The sequence below is a fragment of the Otolemur garnettii genome, unplaced genomic scaffold (genome assembly GCF_000181295.1).
Source record: "Otolemur garnettii isolate 467f Iridium unplaced genomic scaffold, OtoGar3 scaffold00076, whole genome shotgun sequence".
Taxonomy (NCBI): domain Eukaryota; kingdom Metazoa; phylum Chordata; class Mammalia; order Primates; family Galagidae; genus Otolemur; species Otolemur garnettii.
The window spans coordinates 2,844,656-2,865,249 of NW_003852471.1; the positions used below are offsets into that span (position 1 = coordinate 2,844,656).

Sequence of the window (20,594 nt, forward strand, 5' to 3'; positions counted from 1 at the left end):
GGGGGGACCCAAAGTGGCTTCCTTGAAGCATTAAAGATCAAGTGAGGCAATGAGCTCTCAGGAGTTTAGAGAAAGAAATATTCCTTGAAGTTTGGAATCGTGGAAGCATCAGGGTAGAGAGATGGTCTGGGAGTCAGGCGCAGGAGGACAGGAGTTATAGCTGTGGGGTGAGGAGGACAGAAGCAATGGGACAAGACTAGGTAAACACAAGGATGTTTTCCTACCTAGGATGTGGCACACTGAGCAGGCCCATCAGGTTGGAACAGACTTTGCACTTAAAATAAAAAAAAAAAATTGAAGATGGAGCTGAGTGTCCTGTAAAGGCTTAGAGGCCAAGTTAAAGAGTTTGCAGTTTAAGCTGGAAACGTCAAACCAGAGACATTTTTGACCAAGGCCATGACCACTACAAAAGGGTTTTGGAAAATTGAATCTGTGATTGATGTGCAAAGTATCCCCAGGTGGCGTCCAATCAAAAGGGGATGAAAATGTAAACTCGGTTGACAGTGACCATGAAATGAGATGTGTAGAACACAGGCAGAGGGATGCACCAAACCCCAAGGAAAGGGGGAAAGACAGGGTCCCACCCGCATCGTCAAACCCAGGAGGCTGGAAGAATAGTTGTGCTGTATCCCAAAGCGTCAAAGTCAGAGAGAGGAATGGGCTGGAGGCAGCTCCCAGGTGGAGGAGCAAAGAGCTGGAGAGAAGCACACGTGCCCACGAGGAGGTTAGCAGTGGGCTTGAGGCTCAGCTGGGAAGCAGATTACTGCACCATGTTGGAAAAATCCACACGGCATAGCAAGTGTTTGAAGTCTTTAATGATGCGTTAATTAATTCATGAAGTGCAGTATTTTCAAAAGCTCATTTGAAAGCTTATATTCTTTTGATACCCATGAATTCTCAATTGCGCTTTTGTTTTCATTGCAAAACAGTTCAATCTGTAGGCGACAAAAATCGGGGCGGGTGGTAGCAGGGTGTTTTCTGTTGCAAGCGTGGACGTTGCAGGCATTGGCTGCCTTCACTTTGGTAGTGACAAATCCCACTTCATACACTGTTCTATCAATTGCAGCAGGTAGCAGTGCCCATTGTAAACACTCAGTGTTGGTTGATTTGCATTTTCCTCATGGTCCTCAAAGATGAAAGAGGGGACCTGAGAAAAACTAACAAGCTTACAGCCAATTCTATAATGACAGACTCTACATAAGCCAATGCAGATTGGAAAACAAATTTGAATTGCAAAAATTTTGTAAGCAAGGTCCGAGAAGTAATAACTGTGCCTTCAAAAATGGTTACTAAAATGGTAAAAATCCATTAATGAGCTTCCATCTCTTGAAGGCTCAGAGACATTCAAAACTCACAGTACCTTGAAGAGCAGAGTTCACTACTGAAGTAGTCAGAGTGAGGAATGATATGTCCACCCCAGGCCCAGGACGACCAAGGCGCAGTAAACCTATAATCTTTGTTATTCTGAGACAGGAACTAGCAAGAAATTCAGATATTGGAGGGCCAGGAAGGGCAGAAGCTGTGAGATGCAGGGACCCAGACAGCTCCAAAATAAAAATAACCGACTATATGGCTCGGCGCCTGTAGCTCAGCGGCTAGGGCGCCAGCCACATACCCTGGAGCTGGCAGGTTCGAATCCAGCCCAGGCCTGCCAAACAACAATGACAACTAGAACCAAAAAATAGCTGGGTGTTGTGGTGGGCACCTGTAGTCCCAGCTACTTGGGAGGCTGAGGCAAGAGAATTGCTTAAGCCTGAGAGTTTGAGGTTCCTGTGCGCTGTGACACCACGGCACTCTACCCAGAGCGACAGCTTGAAACTCTGTCTCAAAAATTTAAATAAATAAATAATAATGGACTATAATGAAAGAAAAGAGATCTATGCCAAGACAATGTCCATCATTCCACCTGAATTGACATTTATATAAGAAAAAAAAAGGAACATCTGTCCAGTCGGCATGATCAACAGGCCTCTTTTATTTCTTCCAAACTACTTAAGAAATACACCCTTCGTTTTTATCTAGTTCTTTCCCTGTCTTTCAGCTGCTCGACTGATTCAGAACATGGATGCCACCATTGAGCCTTGTACAGACTTTTTCAAATATGCCTGTGGAGGCTGGTTGAAGCACAACGTCATTCCCGAGACCAGTTCCCGTTACAGTAATTTTGACATTTTAAGAGATGAACTAGAAGTCGTTTTGAAAGGTTGGTGGAGATTGTGTCTGTGCATCAAAGATTTCTCACTTAATATATCCATTTTTTAAAGATAGATAGAACTGTTAGGCATTATGAGGAACGTTGCAACGGATTAAAGTTGGTAATCCCTCTAGATTTGTGGACCACCATTGAATCACCTACGGGGGGTAGACGCTGAAATGGGTATGTTGACATCTCTAGCATTCCTGCTTTTGTTTATAGGAATTAAAGCTCTACTCACTGTTAGGGATAGGAGTTTTATGCCATTTATGGTGAAAAAATATAGATTGCCACTAAAAATTAGTTCTACAGCCTCTCTCCCCCAGTCCTATGTTAAAATCACTTTCTTACTGAGATTTCCCTTCTCAGCATAGGTGTATTATTATAAGACACAACCAGGGAAGTAGAGAAAGTCTGGATGAGTCCCTGTATACTCCATCCTCTGTCTATCCTACTCTAGAAGTTACTTTGTAGAAAAACAATTCTTGGCTATTTTTCTTTAACATCCAAACAAGTAGCCCAATTCATTGAATTCATCTGGAGCATGAACAGAACAGTGGCACAAAGATAATTATTTTCCAGCTATCAAAAGGACTGTCCACATTACATTCCAAATTCCTCTGTTATACTTTTTGTTTTCTTTTTCATCTCAAGTTCAAGAAAAGTAACTACTATCTGTGGCAGAGAAGTACACATCACTTGATTAAATAAAAAAAGATGATCTAGTCAGAAAGACTTTGCTCTAAGTTGTCTAATGAAACTAACACCCAGCTTTCTAAGGTTTTGGAATGGGAAAGGAATGGCCGTACTTCCAGAAAACCGCACCTCAGTTGCAAATGTGAATTACAGCATCAAATGAGCGATGACGTGACACATTCTGTTGAATGTCCTATTTCAGATGTCCTTCAGGAGCCCAAAACTGAAGATATCGTAGCAGTGCAGAAAGCAAAAACATTGTACAGGTCTTGTGTAAACGAATGTAAGTGCAGCTCATTTGATTTCATTAGGACTACGCGTGGATTGGTGTCAAAATATGTGCAGACTGCATGTTGAATTTATTCTCTTTGTTTTCAAAAGCTGCTATTGATAGCAGAGGCGGAACACCTCTCCTCAGACTGTTACCAGATATATATGGGTGGCCTGTAGCCACAGATAATTGGGAGCAAACATACGGTGAGACCATTCTTTTTCTTTTTTTTAAATTAATTTTCACTTAAAATCTGTGTCACATGATCGTATCATTAATGAACTAAAGTTCCTAAAGATATATTTCACCTGTCATTGCTTTAGGTCCTTCTTGGACAGCAGAGAAATCTATTGCACAATTGAATTCTAAATATGGGAAAAAAGTCCTTATTAATTTTTTTGTTGGCACTGATGATAAGAAGTCCATGGAACATATAATTCATGTAAGTTTGTGTGGCAGACAGCCAAAGTTATCTTTAAAGTATAGCAAAACTTCTCCACGTCTTATTGTTACTGATATTTAGAGATAATGCATGTTTTTATTTGAATTGGATTAAGAAAGGGGTGATAAATTCATACTCTGTCCCTTCTCTGATACCTGGATTCTCAATTTTGCAAGTGCTTTCTTAATATTGTGTTTTCGATATTCAGCTCTCCCTTTCCTTATTTCTGTTTTAAATATTCCTTCTTTTCTAAAATAAATAATAGCAGAATCTATTCAGGAAAAGCACCTAATTCATGTATTTAATGAAAACAGCATGCTTTCATTGATATAAGTAATGCAAAAATTCCTAGTTGTTTTTAAAAAGAACATAGAAAAGAAATTTGGAGGTAATTTCGGTTCTTATTAAGAATATTTGTACTGTTTTTTCAATCAAGGTAAATAAAATGCCATTGTTTTTAGATGGCTTTACTTGATATTTTAAAATGTGAGTCACTTATATAGGTGTCACCTAAGTCTAGATTAATGAGTATGTTTGGAGTGGACTAAAGATTTTATAGACTTTTTATTGGTTCTCCTAGAAAGGAAATTAGAGCAAAAGTTGTATGTTACAGAATCATGCCCTTGTCACTACTGCATAAATCTTTAGGGTCAATTTTATCAAAATCATAAAAGGGATTAAACCCAACTCCCTATTGTTTTTCACTGACAACCTGATCCTGGATCTGGAGAACCCCAACAATTTCACTAAGAGACCCCTGGAATTGATAAATAAATTCAGTGAAGTCTCAGATTCAAAATGTCTGTGAATAAATCAATAGCATTTCTATATCCCAATAACAGTCAAGTTGAGGGGCAAATCAGAGACTTCATATCATTCCCAATAGCTACAGAGAAAATAAAATACCTACAAATAAACTTAACCAAAGAGGTGAGAGACGTCTACAAGGAAAACTACAAAACACTGAGGGAGAAATTGGCAGAGGACGCAAACAAATGGAAAAACACGCCTTGTTCATGGATCGGTAAAATCAACACTGTTCAAGTGTCCGTACTACCCAGAGAGTTATAGGCTCAATGCAAAACACCAAGGTCAGATTGCACAGATCTAAAAAAATTAGTTCTCTCTTGCAGTGAGCTCCTTTCTCCCTTGCAAAATTCTTTCCCTGGGCCGAATGCCAGCCCTCCTGCATGATCACCTTGAAAATCAGGAGGCTGAGGCAGAATCGGGGCCCTTCATCTGGAGATGCCTTCTGGCTATTTCTATGCCAGTTCTTTGGGTTATTTTTCTTTTTATTGGCGCAGGCTCTTCACGGCTGCTAGGATTCTCACTTTAACCCACAAGTACCCGTAAGCCCTCTGGTTTGTCCCCATGCTCATGTCACTCTGTGATGAATCTCGCCACGTTCTGAGCATGCCCAGGTAGCTCTCACTCGGGGATCGAAGGTGGACCAGACACACTAGAGCAGACCTGACTTTCTTCTGCTGCTCTCTGGCTGGGCTGACATTCTGAGCAGAGCCGCTTTGGGGAGAACCAAGGAGAAGCCTCTACCACATCCCTATGGTAGAGGGTATTAAAAAGTTTCTGGTGACAGTTTACCAGCTGAAAAGGTCTAGAGTTACCAGAGATGTTTTCTACTCTCTCCCCACAGCAATCCAAATAAACTTGAAGGAACCACTTCCACCCATGAGAGTGGAACCCAGTTAAGGGTGGGAGCAGATGGGAATGTTTCCTAAAGCAGTGCAATAAAATCAGAGAAGGCTGGAAGCCCTGTACATAGGTGTGATTTAGAAACTCCCTGGTCCTGGAGCGTGTCATGGTTCTGTTTATCTGCACCTTCTGCTCTGCATTAAAAATCCTACATTTTTCGTTTGTTGTCTCCAGTTTCCCTTATGTACCTGCAGCACAGTACTCCAGATTATCTACCGCTGGTCAGTTTGCCACGTACAGATAGTGTGAAACCATTTCCTAGTTATGTATTTACTCAGTGTCCGATTGTTACCCTTACAAACAGCAAGACCAGAATCCATCCTGTGCATACACAGATAGGCAGGCTCGCATTTTTTCACCCTGTTCTATATCAGCTGAATGATTTATTTTCTTTTATGTATTTTTTTTTTTATAGTTTGACCAACCTCGACTTGGCCTCCCTTCCAGAGACTACTATGAATGCACAGGGATTTACACTGAGGTAATTAAAAAAAAAAAAAAGAAGGAAAGAAAGAAAAGAAAAGAAATAGATAAGACCAAATTGTAGGATCATCTGGTATAAACCTTAAGACTGCAGCCAAATTTAAACTTAACCTCTTATGTTATTCACTCAGGATAGACACTTAAAAGTCATGCATAAGAATGAGCTACCTTTGATAGAATGAATATTCTGTATAGAATGAATTAAGGTATTATTAAAAAACAAGAAAACTTGTAATTTCTTATTTGTATGAAGATACAAATCATATAACCCATTTTTAAAAGTTAATTTTAAATGTTTTAATCTACCTGAAATTGGATCATTTTAAAAAATAAACGGATTTATCATGCTCTAGGATAATGGGGACCCGGGAGTGGGCCAGTTAGAGACATAGTGTGTGCAGTATCCTTCTGGAACATTCAGATTTGGCTGTCAGATGACTGTGTAGGTAGGATCATTGGGCTCAGACAAACCTTTGCTGCTACCTTCTGACCCTAGCAATGGTCAGCCAGTGGACATCTCATTGACCCCCATCTCATACTGCACATTTGGATATACTGGAATTCTTTCTTATCGTCTCACAAACTTCTCCCCAAGGCTGACATTCACATGTGCTTCAAACTGAAGTAAGAAATAACCAGAGACAAAACTAGTAATGTTATGCATGATTAGATATTGGGGAGAAGTTTTTAGTCCCACAAAAGTTTCTCACGGTAATTTTGTGCGTCAGAAGTCAGTCAGGTTTCCGTTTGGTGATCCTAGTGAATCACAGTGTGCTGGTGTGACTGCAGTTACTCCTGACTTAAAATGATCAGCTAAATATATTTTATAATTAGCATTTATTTTGCTTTATTACATTCAACTAACGTGGAATAAATTCACTGTATCTGTCTTAGTTCATTGTCATTGCCATAAAGGAATACCCAAGGCTGAGTAAGTAATAAGGAAAAGAGGTGCATGCAGGCTTGGCTGGCTGTCCAAGAAACCTGGCTCCAGCATCTGCATCTGGGGAGGGCCTCAGGTTGCCTCTACTCATGGTGGATGGTGAAAGGGAGCCAGCTGTGCAAATTTCACAGGACTAGAGAGGAAGGAAGGATGGATGCCACGCTCTTTTGTAACAACCAGCTCTCAGGAGAACTAGCCAAGAGAGAACGCGTTCATTACCACAGGGAGGACACCAGGTCATTCATGAGGTTCCGCCTCCATAACCCCAACACCGCCCTGTAGGCCCCTTGCCCGTCTGATTTCAGCATGAGGTTTGGAGGGTCAGATAACCAAGCTATAACGTTTCTTTTTGAGTGACTACATAACACCGCAATGAAGAAAAAGACATATTAAATATTATCAGAGACCACACTTAATAGCCCAGATAATCAAATGGGCATGGGATATTCAAGTTCAGTACAATCTGGTTACTGTACGGTAGGGCACAGCTATTGGCTTTAAGAACTGTCCAGCTGCTTCCTGTTACAGATTTGAAAGAGGAATTTTGGCTCATTATCTTACATTTTCATCATCACCAACTGTGTTGCTTTTCATATTTGGGATGGCATCCTTATAGCAAATTTTTCCAATCCTAGGATAATATTTGTGCACATTTCTTGCACCAAGGTATATCTGGCAGTCAATGTGCACATTTAAGGTGCTAAAGTTGCTTTCTTTGTTTTAAAAAAAGCATTATGAAGATGATGGTGTATTTGTGCATTTTATGTTCATGCAATCCTGTGATCTAGGATGGGTCACACACGGGCAGTCTTTAGCTTCAATCATATAGAGAAGCATTTTCGTTTAACCTGTACTTTTTCTTTTTAATTTTGAATAAGTTGCCAAGATTTTACAAAATTTGAAGATTGCATTTGAGAACCCATATTCCTCAATAAATTAGTAGAATTTGAAAACCTGGCCTTCCATTCTTATATAGTAGCAATTAGCTGGGGGCATGGGGTTGCTCACTTTATATAGTATTTATATGTGTGTGTTTGTGTGTATATCTGTGTATAAATGAATATGGTCATATATGTATATATATTTATATAAGTGAATATATATACGATATATATTCATTTGTTCAAGTTTGAACTGATCCTCATCTAAATGATGTATTGATTTATAATGACTTCCTGGTGGACTCTTGCATGTACATATTATTTAGGTCTTGGCTAAGCTATAGCACTAAAGATATCCCAAATTATAATAGCTCAAATAAGAGAGAAGTTTATTTTTGTCTCCCATTCCAGTCCAGAACTAAGTAGACAATCCAGGTGAGGTAGGAAGCTGTGCTCGTGGGAACGTCTGGTACCCAGCCTCCTTTCATTTGTTGCTCTAATATCACCCCCTTCGTTATTTACATTCATCTATTTAGTCAAAGTCGGTTCATCAGTGCCCTGTTCACATATTAAGCCATAGGGAAAAAAAGTGGGAAAGTAATGGGAAAAATAGTTTCCTTTGATGTAAAGGACGCAGAAGTTGCATACGTTTCACTGGCTAGAATGTTGTGGCCACAGCTGAGTGAAGGGGGGTGGGACATGTAGTCCCAGCAAGGGGGCCATGCGTGTGTCTGTCACAGCCCCATTGGCACAGGGGAAAGTTTTACCATTACAAAAGGAGAGGAGCACGTGTACCGAAGACGTTGACCAGTCTCTGCCATGGTTTACATCCACTGATCTAGGAAATGTTGTATTTGTAGTCAAATAACCCAGTGATGATCAAATCTAGAATCAGTAATATATTATTATGTTTAGGATGTTTTGTAGGTGAAAAATCCAAGGCTCAGAAGTTTTCCCTGGGATAGCCAGCACTAGAATTTTTGTCCCTGTCTCTTCCTCCTTCCAATTTCATTCCAACTTCATAGGGTAGTACTTTATATCAGTAGAGTTCTTTAAGTGAGCAAATGGTAGAGAAAACTCACAGCCACTGGCACTTCCAGCCTAGACGTTATTTATTCTCCGTTCATATCAGAGCCCTCTGCTGATGTGGATCAGACCAGCAAACGCACATGCTTGCTGCCTTGTTCCCGTTGGCCGTGTGGTCACAGCACTCCTTCCTGCTAACCTCAGGTCTCAGAATCCTCCTCCAGTCAGCTCCAAGCAACCTCCTTCCAGAGGAAGGGAGTTGGCATGTGAGATGAAATCTAGTTGTCACCCCCAAAATGGATAATTATTTCAGTATTCCTTTCCTTTTAAATCCATTATTTTGGAGGGAGGGGTTGCATGTAGTTACAAAAAAAATTCCAGTCTTCTCCTCATTTTGTCAGTTATTTGGCCCTCTGTCTCAATCACTGCCAACTACAATCCTTCCCTCAGTTTCCTTTGCATACCCATCCCGCTATCAAATAAAAGTTAATTCCAGTTTTTCTCTACCTTGCCATCTCTAAACAAAGTCAACCCCCTGAAGTATTTTCTTGAAAAAACAAAACAGTGAGAAGAGATAGGGTAATAATACAACATCTAGTAGAAAAGTTATAAACCTGGGAGAAATCTTAATACCATTGTATTTGTGGCCTTCATTGACTTTTCTCACTTTACAGGTTTTTATATGTTGTTCCTTTTGTCTGGAGTGTGGCCCCCAACATATGCCACCTGCTCACCTTTTTTCTTTTCTCCTTATCTTTTAATTCTGAGCTTATATGTCAGTTTCCCATGAAAGCTTTTTCTAAAACTTTAGACTAGCTGAAGATACTGATAGTACAGTAGTTTTCCTGGCATTGTTTCTCTATACTTTTTTGTTAATGTCACTTTTTTCCTTAAAAAAGTAACCCTGTAAACTGAATGGAAAGAATGCTGCCCTTTGCTCTTCTCCTGGTGCCTCGCTTAGTTTCTGACCCTTAGTATTGATCAAATAAATATGGCTGAATCAGTGGATGAATGGGTGAGGGGGGAGATGTCAGGGAAGAAGGGAAGACAAGGAGGAACCCAATCTCTTGGAGGTCCTTCCTGTTTCCCCACCTCAATTCTTAAGAAGGTATGAGCTCTAGAGCATCAGCAGTACTAACATACATTTCTTGAGCATCTTACAAACCATATATTCCTCCTCCCCTTTTAAGTCCCCAATTATTTCTTTGCTATGCTCAATTTGTCCAAACGTATATCCATACATTCAGTGCCCCCCATACCTTTGCATTCCATGTTTATTGAAAATAACCAAGAGAAGATTTGAGGATTGGCATAGGGTCACCAACATTTTTTGCTAAGAAGGATGTTCTGTCTTTGACCATAGAAGCCTGCCCTGTAGCCAATGATTTTTAAACTTTAGTGTGGAATCTAAGTATTGCAGCACTGCCTCAGGGGCTGGGGATTAGGGAAGGTCATGCCTCTTCCTTCAGTGAAAAGAACTCATTAAAGATCCCCTCAATCAGATCATAAACTAAGCCCCTTTCCCCAGGTGCTTTTTGAGCCCTCCTTCAGGGGTACCCAGCTCATCAAGGGGAATCATCACCCACAGTCCTACAATCACTCTTCTCATGAATTTTGAAAACAGGCCCTACAATTACTAGGAGAGGCCATTTCACTTTATAGAAGCCCTTTTTAGCTTTTTATATTCTCAGAATGGAATTTTGTGTTGTAATATTTGTTTGGAGTTCAAAATAATAAAATGCCCTGTATCATTAAGTCACTAAGTAATGAAAATAGATAACAGATTTTTAAAGAACTATATTTCACTCCCTTGGTTAAAGACAAAACCCATTTGTTTTCTCTTATTCAAAGGCCTTTCTGCCTTTCAAATGTGCTTTTATTCTCACAGTTTGAAATGTTGTATTTTGAGATATGCATGTTGTATTTCCCTTGTGATTCTAAACTTCCTTTTTACCTTCTCTACTTTCTGTCAATTAAAAAGGGAATATATCCTATGGCAATCAAAAGTGAAAGGGATACATTCTTGTCTTTTTTACATAACCAAATTATATGTTTTCTTCAATAATTAAGGTTACTCATGCACAAACTTTATGAGCTGAATGGCCCTTTAGGAGATAATTTCAAATGAGGAGATGGAGACCCAAGGAAATAAAATGACATACTCAGAGTCACAGAAAATTCATGTCTCAGTTAGGAACATTAATTGTAAGCAACAGAGACCTGCTGTGATTAAGTTATAACTTTAAAAAGCATGTTTGGTGGCTTGTGTGGCTCACCTAACTGAAAATGGCTAGGTGCGAGTTGGTTCCAGGAGTGTGACCACACTGTTTTACCTCTTCTTTTCCTGTGCTGATGGTTCTGCTTTCTTCTGTGTTGACTTCTGCTCCAGCAGGCTGTCTCCACTGTGGTAGCCCAGATGACCCCTGGCAGCTTCACCCAGAAAAAAGAAACTCCAGCTCTTCCAATGTCTTAAAAATGGTTCTAACTGGCCCTGCATGAAGCACCTACTTTTCTCTTGACCAATCACTGTGTTCAGGGAACGGGGCTCTCCAATTAGCTAGCTGGTAGGACCTACCCATCTAGTTCCATAAAGAAGAAACAGAATAGCAGGTTTGTTATGAGAAGATAGAGAGACATAGCTACTACAGCCCACCCTACTATGGTTCTGTTCTCAATAGAGCTTTGCTTATAGAAGGTTCTATTTCTACAAAAAACCTAGAGAGCAAATCTCATTTAAAAGTATTAACTAAGTCAGCTCCCATGCATGACACAAGCTGGCAACCAAAAATAAACACTATATTTTTCCTGAAGTTTATAATCTAAAGCTGATAATTCAGTGTTATGCAGGCCAAATACGTATCGGAAGGCCATATAGACATTTGTGTTAATACTGGAAAAAATCTACATGTTAAAAATTTGGAATGTTTTACTGGTTTGGATTTATCTGTGTGACATCCTGTTGTGTAAAGCTTCCCTTCCCAGGAGATTTAAATAGAACTTCCCAAATGTCATGGCAGAAGGCTACCACTTTTTCTGGGCCCAGTGACATATAAACCTCACATACAATGAGATTTATTGAGAATTGCTTAAGTGTCTTTGAATCCTAATTTGGGTTCCCAAAATATAAAATAAACCATGCTGACATCTGGAAGGGTACAAATGCCTTTGATATGATTTCATCCCGTGGACAGAAGAAAAGAAATAAGAGTATTGCTTATTTCAGGAGTGCAATTTCAAAGTATCCTTTCACTGCAATCTTTTAAATGTATTGGACCCTATTCATAAAAAAAAATTGCATACTGCCATCATATGGAGACCTCCATGTTCCTATAATGAAGTTAGTAGGCTGAGTATTTTAGCCTCAGGGTACAGATGGACTGTAGATTCCTTGCTAAGGAATCTGTATTGAGTAGAAATGAAGACAAGAAAAAATCTTGCCCCTTGACTTTTAATGATTCTATTTAGTGTTCTGGTCTTTCCAAGAGAGACTGGTCAGCCAGTATGTGCTAGGGCGGTCACCTAGAGCTAACCTTGCCATATCACACGGTTTTGACTTGGCAACACACCTGCAAGGGAAACTACTGACCTCATTTTGTCTTTTCTGGGTACCCAGTGACTAACAGTGAAAATATTTCACCCAGTCTAGGTATCTGTATTTAACAAAACATAAAGAGGCTTTTTTTACTTGGGACTTAGAGAATATGACAAGAGAATTATTTGAGATCAGTTGAACCCAGTTTATAAAAAGAACTGAGTGCAGCTTCCCAAACATGTAAAATAAACCTTAGAAGTTGTACAATAAATTGTTGTACGAACCTCTAGGTTCTCTTTAGTAGCCCGAGGAAAGCTTCAGCCAGTCCCCATGCTGCTCCAGGGTGGATCCTCTTGGGCCCTGTGTTATTGCTGCACTGTTTGGGTTGAGGCTGTTTCTCACTTCCAGAACCCAGGAAAGGCTGTGACTGTAAGCTTCCAGTCCCTCCGAGGGAACTGAGTCTCTCTGTGCTGGCAGCTGTACCCTCCTTGCCATGCTGCCAAAAGTTTGCCAGCCTTCTCAATAGGAAACATAACTTTCCTGCGTAGACCCCCAGTGGACCCCCCAGCACACTTCTTGTGTAACACTGTTAAATGTCCCCCAACATCAGTGGCCAAGAATAGCACAGTCCTATGAAATCCCAATCACTTCATACTCCATATGGTGTGAGTTTTCTTCCCAGGAAGGGAAAGACAGAAAATTGGTAAGAGCTGGGTATCTCAAACAGAATCTTTTGGATAGTTGGTCCACTAAACAATCCAGATACCAGCCAAGCTGACTGAAGAGCTTTCTGTGCCTCCTTGGGTCTTTCTGTCATTCATCAAGAATGATATTAAAGTTTGAAAGATAATCATCAATCATCATGCTCTCTTCCTCTTTGGCAAATCTAACAAACATCAGTTCTTTCCCAGGCAGAAGAAGCCTCACTTCTAAGGGGCCAATTTATAAATGGTGTTGAGTATTAGCAAATATCAACTCATTGATGGTGTGTGATTTAAAAACTCACAAAACTGCTACTACATGGATTTTACCTAACCATTGAAAAATGATTGTCCCCTTTGAAACTATAGTAGGTGCTGATACACACACATATATATAATATATACAATTTTTGTTTGCTTTTTATATATTATAAAATATAATTTTATATTAATTTTATGTTTGTTTTATATATTATATATATATAATTTTTTATTTTTTAAAGAAAGAGCTGCATGGATGTTTTGGTGCTTTCTTCTTCAAATAAAGGATCATTGTGATAGACTGTCTCACGGCTACAAAGAAGCTGCCTAATGACTGTCAAAAATGATAGCTGACCCCAGCCTGTGTCCTAATAACTAGTAATAATTGCTCTCAGTCACACACACACACACAAAATCAAATTTCAATGTAAAAAAAATTATCCTCACCAATCTATGATTTTAACATTAAATATGTATTTGGTTACTTTCTCCCCAAATCAAGACAATTATAATTATTTGGCATTTTACATATCTAGAAGTATCTTAAGCATGAAAAGTGAAACCTGACATTTACAATCACATCTTGTAAATGGGATTTAACGTCAGCAATAAGCTTGTTCTGACCACTATTAGATCAATTTGGAAGCCAGAAAAAAGAATCACAATACCAGGACACACATTTTCACTAGTCACGTTAATGGACCTCATTAAACGTAGGACATTCCATGTAGCTATATTAATATCCAAACATCCCAGAGACTCCTGACACAATGTGCTTCCAGTTTCCTGAGAAACTTCCTTAGTTCAGCAGGGCAGGCTAGAAGCGTCCTTCGAAGTTCTTGCGCTTGCCTTGTGTTAAATTTCCAAAGTCTGTAGAGATGAAGACACTGAAGTAGAACCAGTTTGCAGAGTGGAGAAAGCGCACAACAGGATTCTTGTCATTGTTTTCTTACCTCATTAACAAAAACCATCCCATATATAAAGACAATCTTAGTAGATTGATATTGAAAAATTCAAATCACCGTCTCCTTGATAGTAGTAATTCCTTACTAAAGACAAAGGGATTTATATGCTTTGAAGTACAATTAATCCAAAATACTGCATGCTTATATTATTTGTAGCAGTTGGTCTCATGAGGTACAAACTCAAATGTATTTGTTTCCTTCAAAGTGAAACAAAAATTCTGATTACTTTTTAATAGAAAAAGAATGATGTTAGCAAGAATATATATAAAATCATCTTTTTATTCTTGTTACCCTTCATGGTTAGATTTTTTTGGGGGGGTGTTCTTTCTTCAAATTTTTTTAGTTATTTTCTATTTCAGATTACTGTGGGGATACAAACAGGTAGACCCCATTGTTTGCATTTATGACATTAAAGTCCGATTTGTGGGTGTGTCCCACACTCAGGTAGTGTGCCATAGACCTAGGCATTGTACCCACTGCGTGGGAATTTACCCACCCCCATCCTCTCCCCTCATCCTCCCCACTTGAACTTCATTCACTTTTTCTCTTATGTGTAGTGTAGGTGTTAATTTACTAGTTCCAACATAGTATTAGACACAGGTGATGTTTGTTTTTCCATTCCTGGGATACTTCACTTAGAAGAAGTAATTAGGTTTTTAATGCAGATACACAGCCAAAAAAGTATTTGCTCCCTTGAGTACCAATCCATGGATAGAAATGCTAGCTAGATAGCCCCAACATTGCAGTTTCCATGGAAAGAGAGAGCCCTTCTCTCCAAGGAAATGTTTACTTAGCGTTTAATAAAGGCCATGGAATGCCAGTATGGAAACCTCTGGACTTTCAGATTGATAATAACTTGATACATTTTCTCAGGTTCTTGCTGAATAAGATATTTCATTTCTATATCAGCTTTATCTTTGAATATGAAGTCCGTGTAAAACTAGATGTGCCTTTGCACTCACAGTGGATACAAGGGTGTCCTGTTCATTTATAATCGATTAGTAGGGATAAACATTTGTAAAGCTGTAAAAGTCTTCAGAACTCTATAGCTTTTCTGTGTATTTAACCTATAAATAAGTCTTAGAAGCACAGAAGATCACCTTTTCGCTCATCACAACTGCCTCCTTCACCAGTAGTAAAGCTGGGGTCAGAATTTGGGGTAAATTCTAAATGAATGTGGAATTATAATTTATTTTAATTGCTGACAGATAATAATGGCTAATAAAAAGCAATGAAATGAGACCTAGCAAAAGTGAGATTCAGTGTCCTCGTGTTCACTCTAAACTTTATAAATTATTTATATAGACTGTAAAAGGTCAGTAATGTAACTGGCAAAACCAGCTTAGTTTTGCCAATTCAAATGTATGTGAAGATAAAATACAATGAATTTGAGTTCTTGGAAGAAAGCTGATACTTAAATTTATGGTATCTTACAGTGAAATGAAATTTCCCAGTAACAGGGGCTGGTTATACAATTAACTAAAACCCACAGGTGAGTGCTGGAGTTCTTAGGAACACAATAGCCTTGTTAAAAAAATACTGCTTGGCCTGAGGAGACAGCTTTACAGGTGTCCTGATGATATTACATGAGTTTGTAGTCATCTCTTTATGATAATTGAAAAATAATTGGGATATAGATAAACACAGAAAACCTGAGAAAAAGAGATTTGGTAAGAAATTGTATTATTATTTAAGAAAATATTGTGCGTTATTACTTATCCAGTGTTTGGCATTCTTATTATAGCAAAATACCTTGATTGAAAACTGAAGATTGTAAGATCTCTGTAACCAGTTGGTCTCAAGTTGCCAAATTCCTTAGGACTTTCAAAGTGATGCCTTATTGCTCAGCTCTAAGCTCTAATTCAAAGAAACATTGACCATCTAAGAATCTGCAGGTCATTTCATTAAGTATTTTGGAAAGGATTCTACTTTGCTATGCTTTATCTATTACCAGATATTAATGTTGAATTGAAAACAAATTGTAAGTTAAAGTGTTAGGATGTTTAGAAGGGTCTCTAATACCTGCTGCTATTTATTTCTTGCAGGCTTGCACAGCATATGTGGATTTTATGATTGCTGTGGCCAAATTGATACGTCAGGAAGAGAGACTGCCCATCAATGAAAGCCAGATAACTTTGGAAATGAATAGAGTTATGGAGTTGGAAAAGGAAATTGCCAATGTAAAATACATTTTTTTCTGATATTCTGAATAATCTTAACCACCTTCTTTTCCTTCCCTGTCTGTATCATGTTTTAAGGGTAAAAGGTGAAACTCTTTAACCAGCTGATAAAAACGCATGGCTCAGTAAGAGATCACTGACCTCCAGAGTGCCTTTGAAACTATAGAATTTTGAGGTAAACTGGGTCAAATTGACAAATACTAAACACCAAATTGCCTATCTTAAGTGGATTGCATCAGAATTTTACCTTCCTCAGTCAGGCTGTTGTTAGATGCGCTTGAGACTCGGGACCCATGCAAAACTCTTTTAGCTTTGCTATACACCGTTTTACTTTATTTTATGTTAAAGTTTAAAGTGATTATAAAGGTTGTCTCTATCCCTTTGCTAAGAAGTTTTAGCCCTGACATCGTCACGTGTCAGATTCAGGTTGTTAGACCTCTAAGGGAGTGTAGCACAAGGTGGACTTAACAGCAAAGTCTGACAAGTGTACCCTTGAACTTCCTCTGGCTCTAGATGAGCCCTTGGAATCTGAGTTGGCACTTTCTTCCCTGATACTCCTTTGCCTGGGCCCTGCAGTTTCAAGTGAATGAAGTCTGAGTTCTAGGTTATCAGTGGAGCCCAGAGTCAGATTTGCTCTCTCTCCTTGCAGAGAACAACTGGCACCCCCAGCTCCCTGTATGCTTGGCTTCATCAAAATTCAGAAGAATAAAAATTATGGAGGGCAATTTTGGCTTTCCTGGGGCTGCGTGAAACCAGAACTCTCCAGTTAAGGCCAGAATGTGCTTGCAGCTAGTGCTGGATGAAGGGCGTTTGATGAGTTCCACGTGATTCTATGTTGGCACCAGAATTTGTTAGAAGAGAATAGTCCTGTCCTGGGTTTTTACCACCTGCACCTTCCCAAACCGTGTCCTGCTTTGACTGCCTCAGTTCTGTAGCAGCTCAATCTTACCTCAGAATCCTATGTCTCTATTTTCACTCTTGTCTTGGACTCTGAGATTAGCATGGGGGTCTTAGCACGATCTCTTGTTAAGAGATCACCTGTGTATGTCTGAACAATTTCCAGCATAGTAGTCCATGCAGGAGATGTTCAATAAATAATTGTTGTCAATAAAAGAATAAACAAGTGACCTAAAGGGGAACTGGAGTCCCAGGCACTGAGAGCTCATTCCCATTTTAAAACGATCTTTTGTGTCTTCTTGCTTCAAATTACCTTTACTTAGTTCAACCACTTGTTGGGGAGTCGCTGTCACAATTTTCTTTCTTTTCTTTTTTCAATTCAACAGAGGAAAAAAATGGATGCTGTCACTTGTAGAGGATTAAACTGTTCAGAAGGGTGGGAGGACAGTCTCAAAAATAGGTGTGGTTGCCGTTCTCCTCGGATAACTTGCAACTTCACTTGCTGTGTCCTGGGAATTTTCTGTGTTACTTGCCATAAATTCTTGTAAAAACTGTTGTACTTTCCCCCCTCCGGGGTGGATTTTAAGTAGGACACTGAGTGATTGGGGGGGAGGGGGGAGTATTTGAGATATAAATTGGAAAGGACTATGTTCAAGAGAGTTATAATATGAAACAGCTACAGATATGACTGAGCTGGCCGTGAGCCAGAGACCACAAATACTGTGTATGGGGCTTGGCAGTTGTGAAAACACAGAAAGATTTTTGAAGAATTTAAATGTGACACTGCAGCCGTATGGCAGGAATTGTTACTGAATATACTTTTACAGTTCACTTTTTTAGATGACAAAATAAATTATAAAACATGGAAGTCCAATGAGGCTGGACCTGTTTTATAGATTTTTTTCTCTTACTTGTCTGAAGAATTCTTGGTCCTAAAATAATGATCAGAAATTAAATTCATAGGCAACAGCTAAACCTGAAGACCGAAATGATCCAATGCTTCTTTACCACAAAATGACACTGGCCCAGATGCAAACTAACTTTTCACTTGAGATAAGTGGAAAGGTAAGTGGCAGGTTTTACCTTCCCTCGAATTGTGCCATCTTCTATAATTATACCATTGAGTTACCACTTTTAAAATATATTTATTTCTTATTTGTTAAAATAAATTGAACTTCAAAAGGATTTTAGCTGACACCGTCCATATGGCTTTATGACAAGACCTCGAAAAGAAAAACTACTTGAAATCATTATATATATATATTAGGTTGGAGTGAATTTCAAAGGTAACACTCCTTTTAAAGCAGTTAGCTATATAAAAACATAAGAAATGGCATAGAAAAAGGTTAGGAAAACATTAAAACTAAAAGTCTTTCTGAAAGGCCATTATATATTCATTGAACTTGGACAGTCAGACAATCAAAGTACTAGATTTCTTTCTAACTCCTTAAAAGTATCACAGAATTGTCTGTGGTCTCATCAAGGCTATCTGTGGGAGTGTTCAGAATAATAACAGAGAACTGGGATAAAGAAATGAGAAGAAAATGTGTCTCATAGATTCCATTTATAAAGACCAATCGACTTCCTTTTGCTTAGCTAGAATCCAGTAATTTCTCTTGGGGCTATACATTCATTCTCGTGTATTTGTTGATGTAGAGAGTTGGCAAACGAAGCAATGTCCAGGGGGAGATTTACAAAATGCCACAGCCGGGATGGAATACTCCGTGGCACTAATTCTAGTAAACATGGACTTTTTTTTTTTGAGACAGAGTCTCACTATGCTGCCCTCAGTAGAGTGCTATGGCATCACAGCTCACAGCAACCTCAAACTCTTGGGCTCAAGCGATTCTGTTGCCTCAGCCTCCCAAGTAGCTGGGACTACAGGTGCCCATCATAACACCTGGCTTGTAGCACAGTGGTTACGGTGCTGGCCTCATATACCTAGGCTGGCGGGTTTGAACCCAGCCCAGGCCAGCTAAACAAGGACTTTTTAAAAGGCATAACTTATTGAGTTAGACATTTCTTACAGAAAACTTTTGAATGTTATAAATATTTAATAAATATGTTTTTGAAAGAATGATCCAAACCACCAAAAGAAATCAAGAAAAGTGGATAGCACAGCACCTCATATGAGAAAGACAGCAACGTTTAGCAACTCCAAGTTAGCTTTTGAAGTATAAAAACTAGATGCCTGTAGACTCAGGAGTTTAAAGTCTATCTGGTTTGGCTTCATAACATCACTGGACCTCTGATCTGTTTTTGTTTACAGCAGTATCTCCAGTGGGATATATTACTGTGTTTAAACACATTGTTTATTAAAATCCACTTTTAAAAAGATAACCACTTTGTACACGTGTTCATTTCTGCATGAATCCCAAAAGCTTTACTTTTAGTGCTTTCTTTTTCTTATTTTTTAATATTGGTTAGACCAGGAATTTGACATTGAGCCTAAGTCTAGTTATATGTTTTTTAAGCTTGGAGGCTTTGTTTTGCTCTTACTTAAATGATGAGTTTCATTCTCTTATCTAAATAATCATGCCGCAGACCGAATTTTTATTCAAGAACTGAAACAATGGAGGGAAAATGCCAAGCAAATATCACACTGACCCTTGTGTTCATTTTTCTAGTGATGCAAAAGACATTCTTTAATGTCTCACCCTCTAAAAAGAATTGTCTTGAAACAGAAGAAAAATCCATTAATGACTGAATGTTTTATGCCTGCTTTTTTTTCCAGCCATTCAGCTGGTCAAATTTCACAAATGAAATTATGTCAACTGTGAATATTCATATTCCAAATGAGGAAGATGTGGTTGTTTATGCTCCAGAATATTTAAGCAAACTTAAGCCCATTCTTACCAAATATTCTGCCAGGTAGGTATGCCATAGTGCCCATGTCATCAAAGTTTAGCATTTCATATCACTCTTTAGAAGCTCTGCAGCCTCATCTTTTCTGTTGCTGGGTGGTGGGTTTTTTTATACAGAGATCTTCAAAATTTAATGTCCTGGCGGTTCATAATGGATCTTGTAAGCAGCCTCAGCCGAACCTACAAGGAGTCCAGAAATGCTTTCCGCAAGGTGAAGAAAAAATCTCTCTTTTCTTAAGACTTAAAGCATAAGGTGATACATGGTTATAAAGGCTTGCCATGTACACTGCTAGAATGTGGTGAACTTTGCCAGGGGACAGAGTGCCAAATGCTGGTGATTTTGCAGGTCTGTAGGGTATGTGGTCTAGGAGAGAGATCAGCCCGTACGGGCTTTACCATCCCACGATGGGCCACACGGCACCATGATTGCATTGCCCTGCAAGGAGTTTTGTTTGGCGTTTGAGCAGTTCATAAAAGAATGCTGCCTTGATTTTCCTTGTCGGTGTGTTAAAAGTAACTGCAGGGGTATCTGTCTGAATTAACTTGAC

General features: G+C 39.0%; 1 protein-coding gene across 4 annotated transcripts in view; it reads left to right on the forward strand.

Moving 5' to 3' along the window:
* Positions 1-20,594, forward strand: part of MME (membrane metalloendopeptidase) — a 95,211-nt gene that overhangs the window by 30,013 nt on the left and 44,604 nt on the right. For all 4 annotated transcript variants that reach the window (XM_023515669.1, XM_012807834.2, XM_012807833.2 and 1 more), the window contains 9 exons: positions 2,042-2,203; positions 3,093-3,173; positions 3,272-3,367; positions 3,485-3,603; positions 5,729-5,794; positions 16,151-16,285; positions 18,146-18,247; positions 19,917-20,053; positions 20,164-20,257. In XM_023515669.1, the coding sequence (XP_023371437.1) occupies positions 2,042-2,203; positions 3,093-3,173; positions 3,272-3,367; positions 3,485-3,603; positions 5,729-5,794; positions 16,151-16,285; positions 18,146-18,247; positions 19,917-20,053; positions 20,164-20,257 (992 nt within the window). The remainder of the gene's footprint in view (positions 1-2,041; positions 2,204-3,092; positions 3,174-3,271; positions 3,368-3,484; positions 3,604-5,728; positions 5,795-16,150; positions 16,286-18,145; positions 18,248-19,916; positions 20,054-20,163; positions 20,258-20,594) is intronic.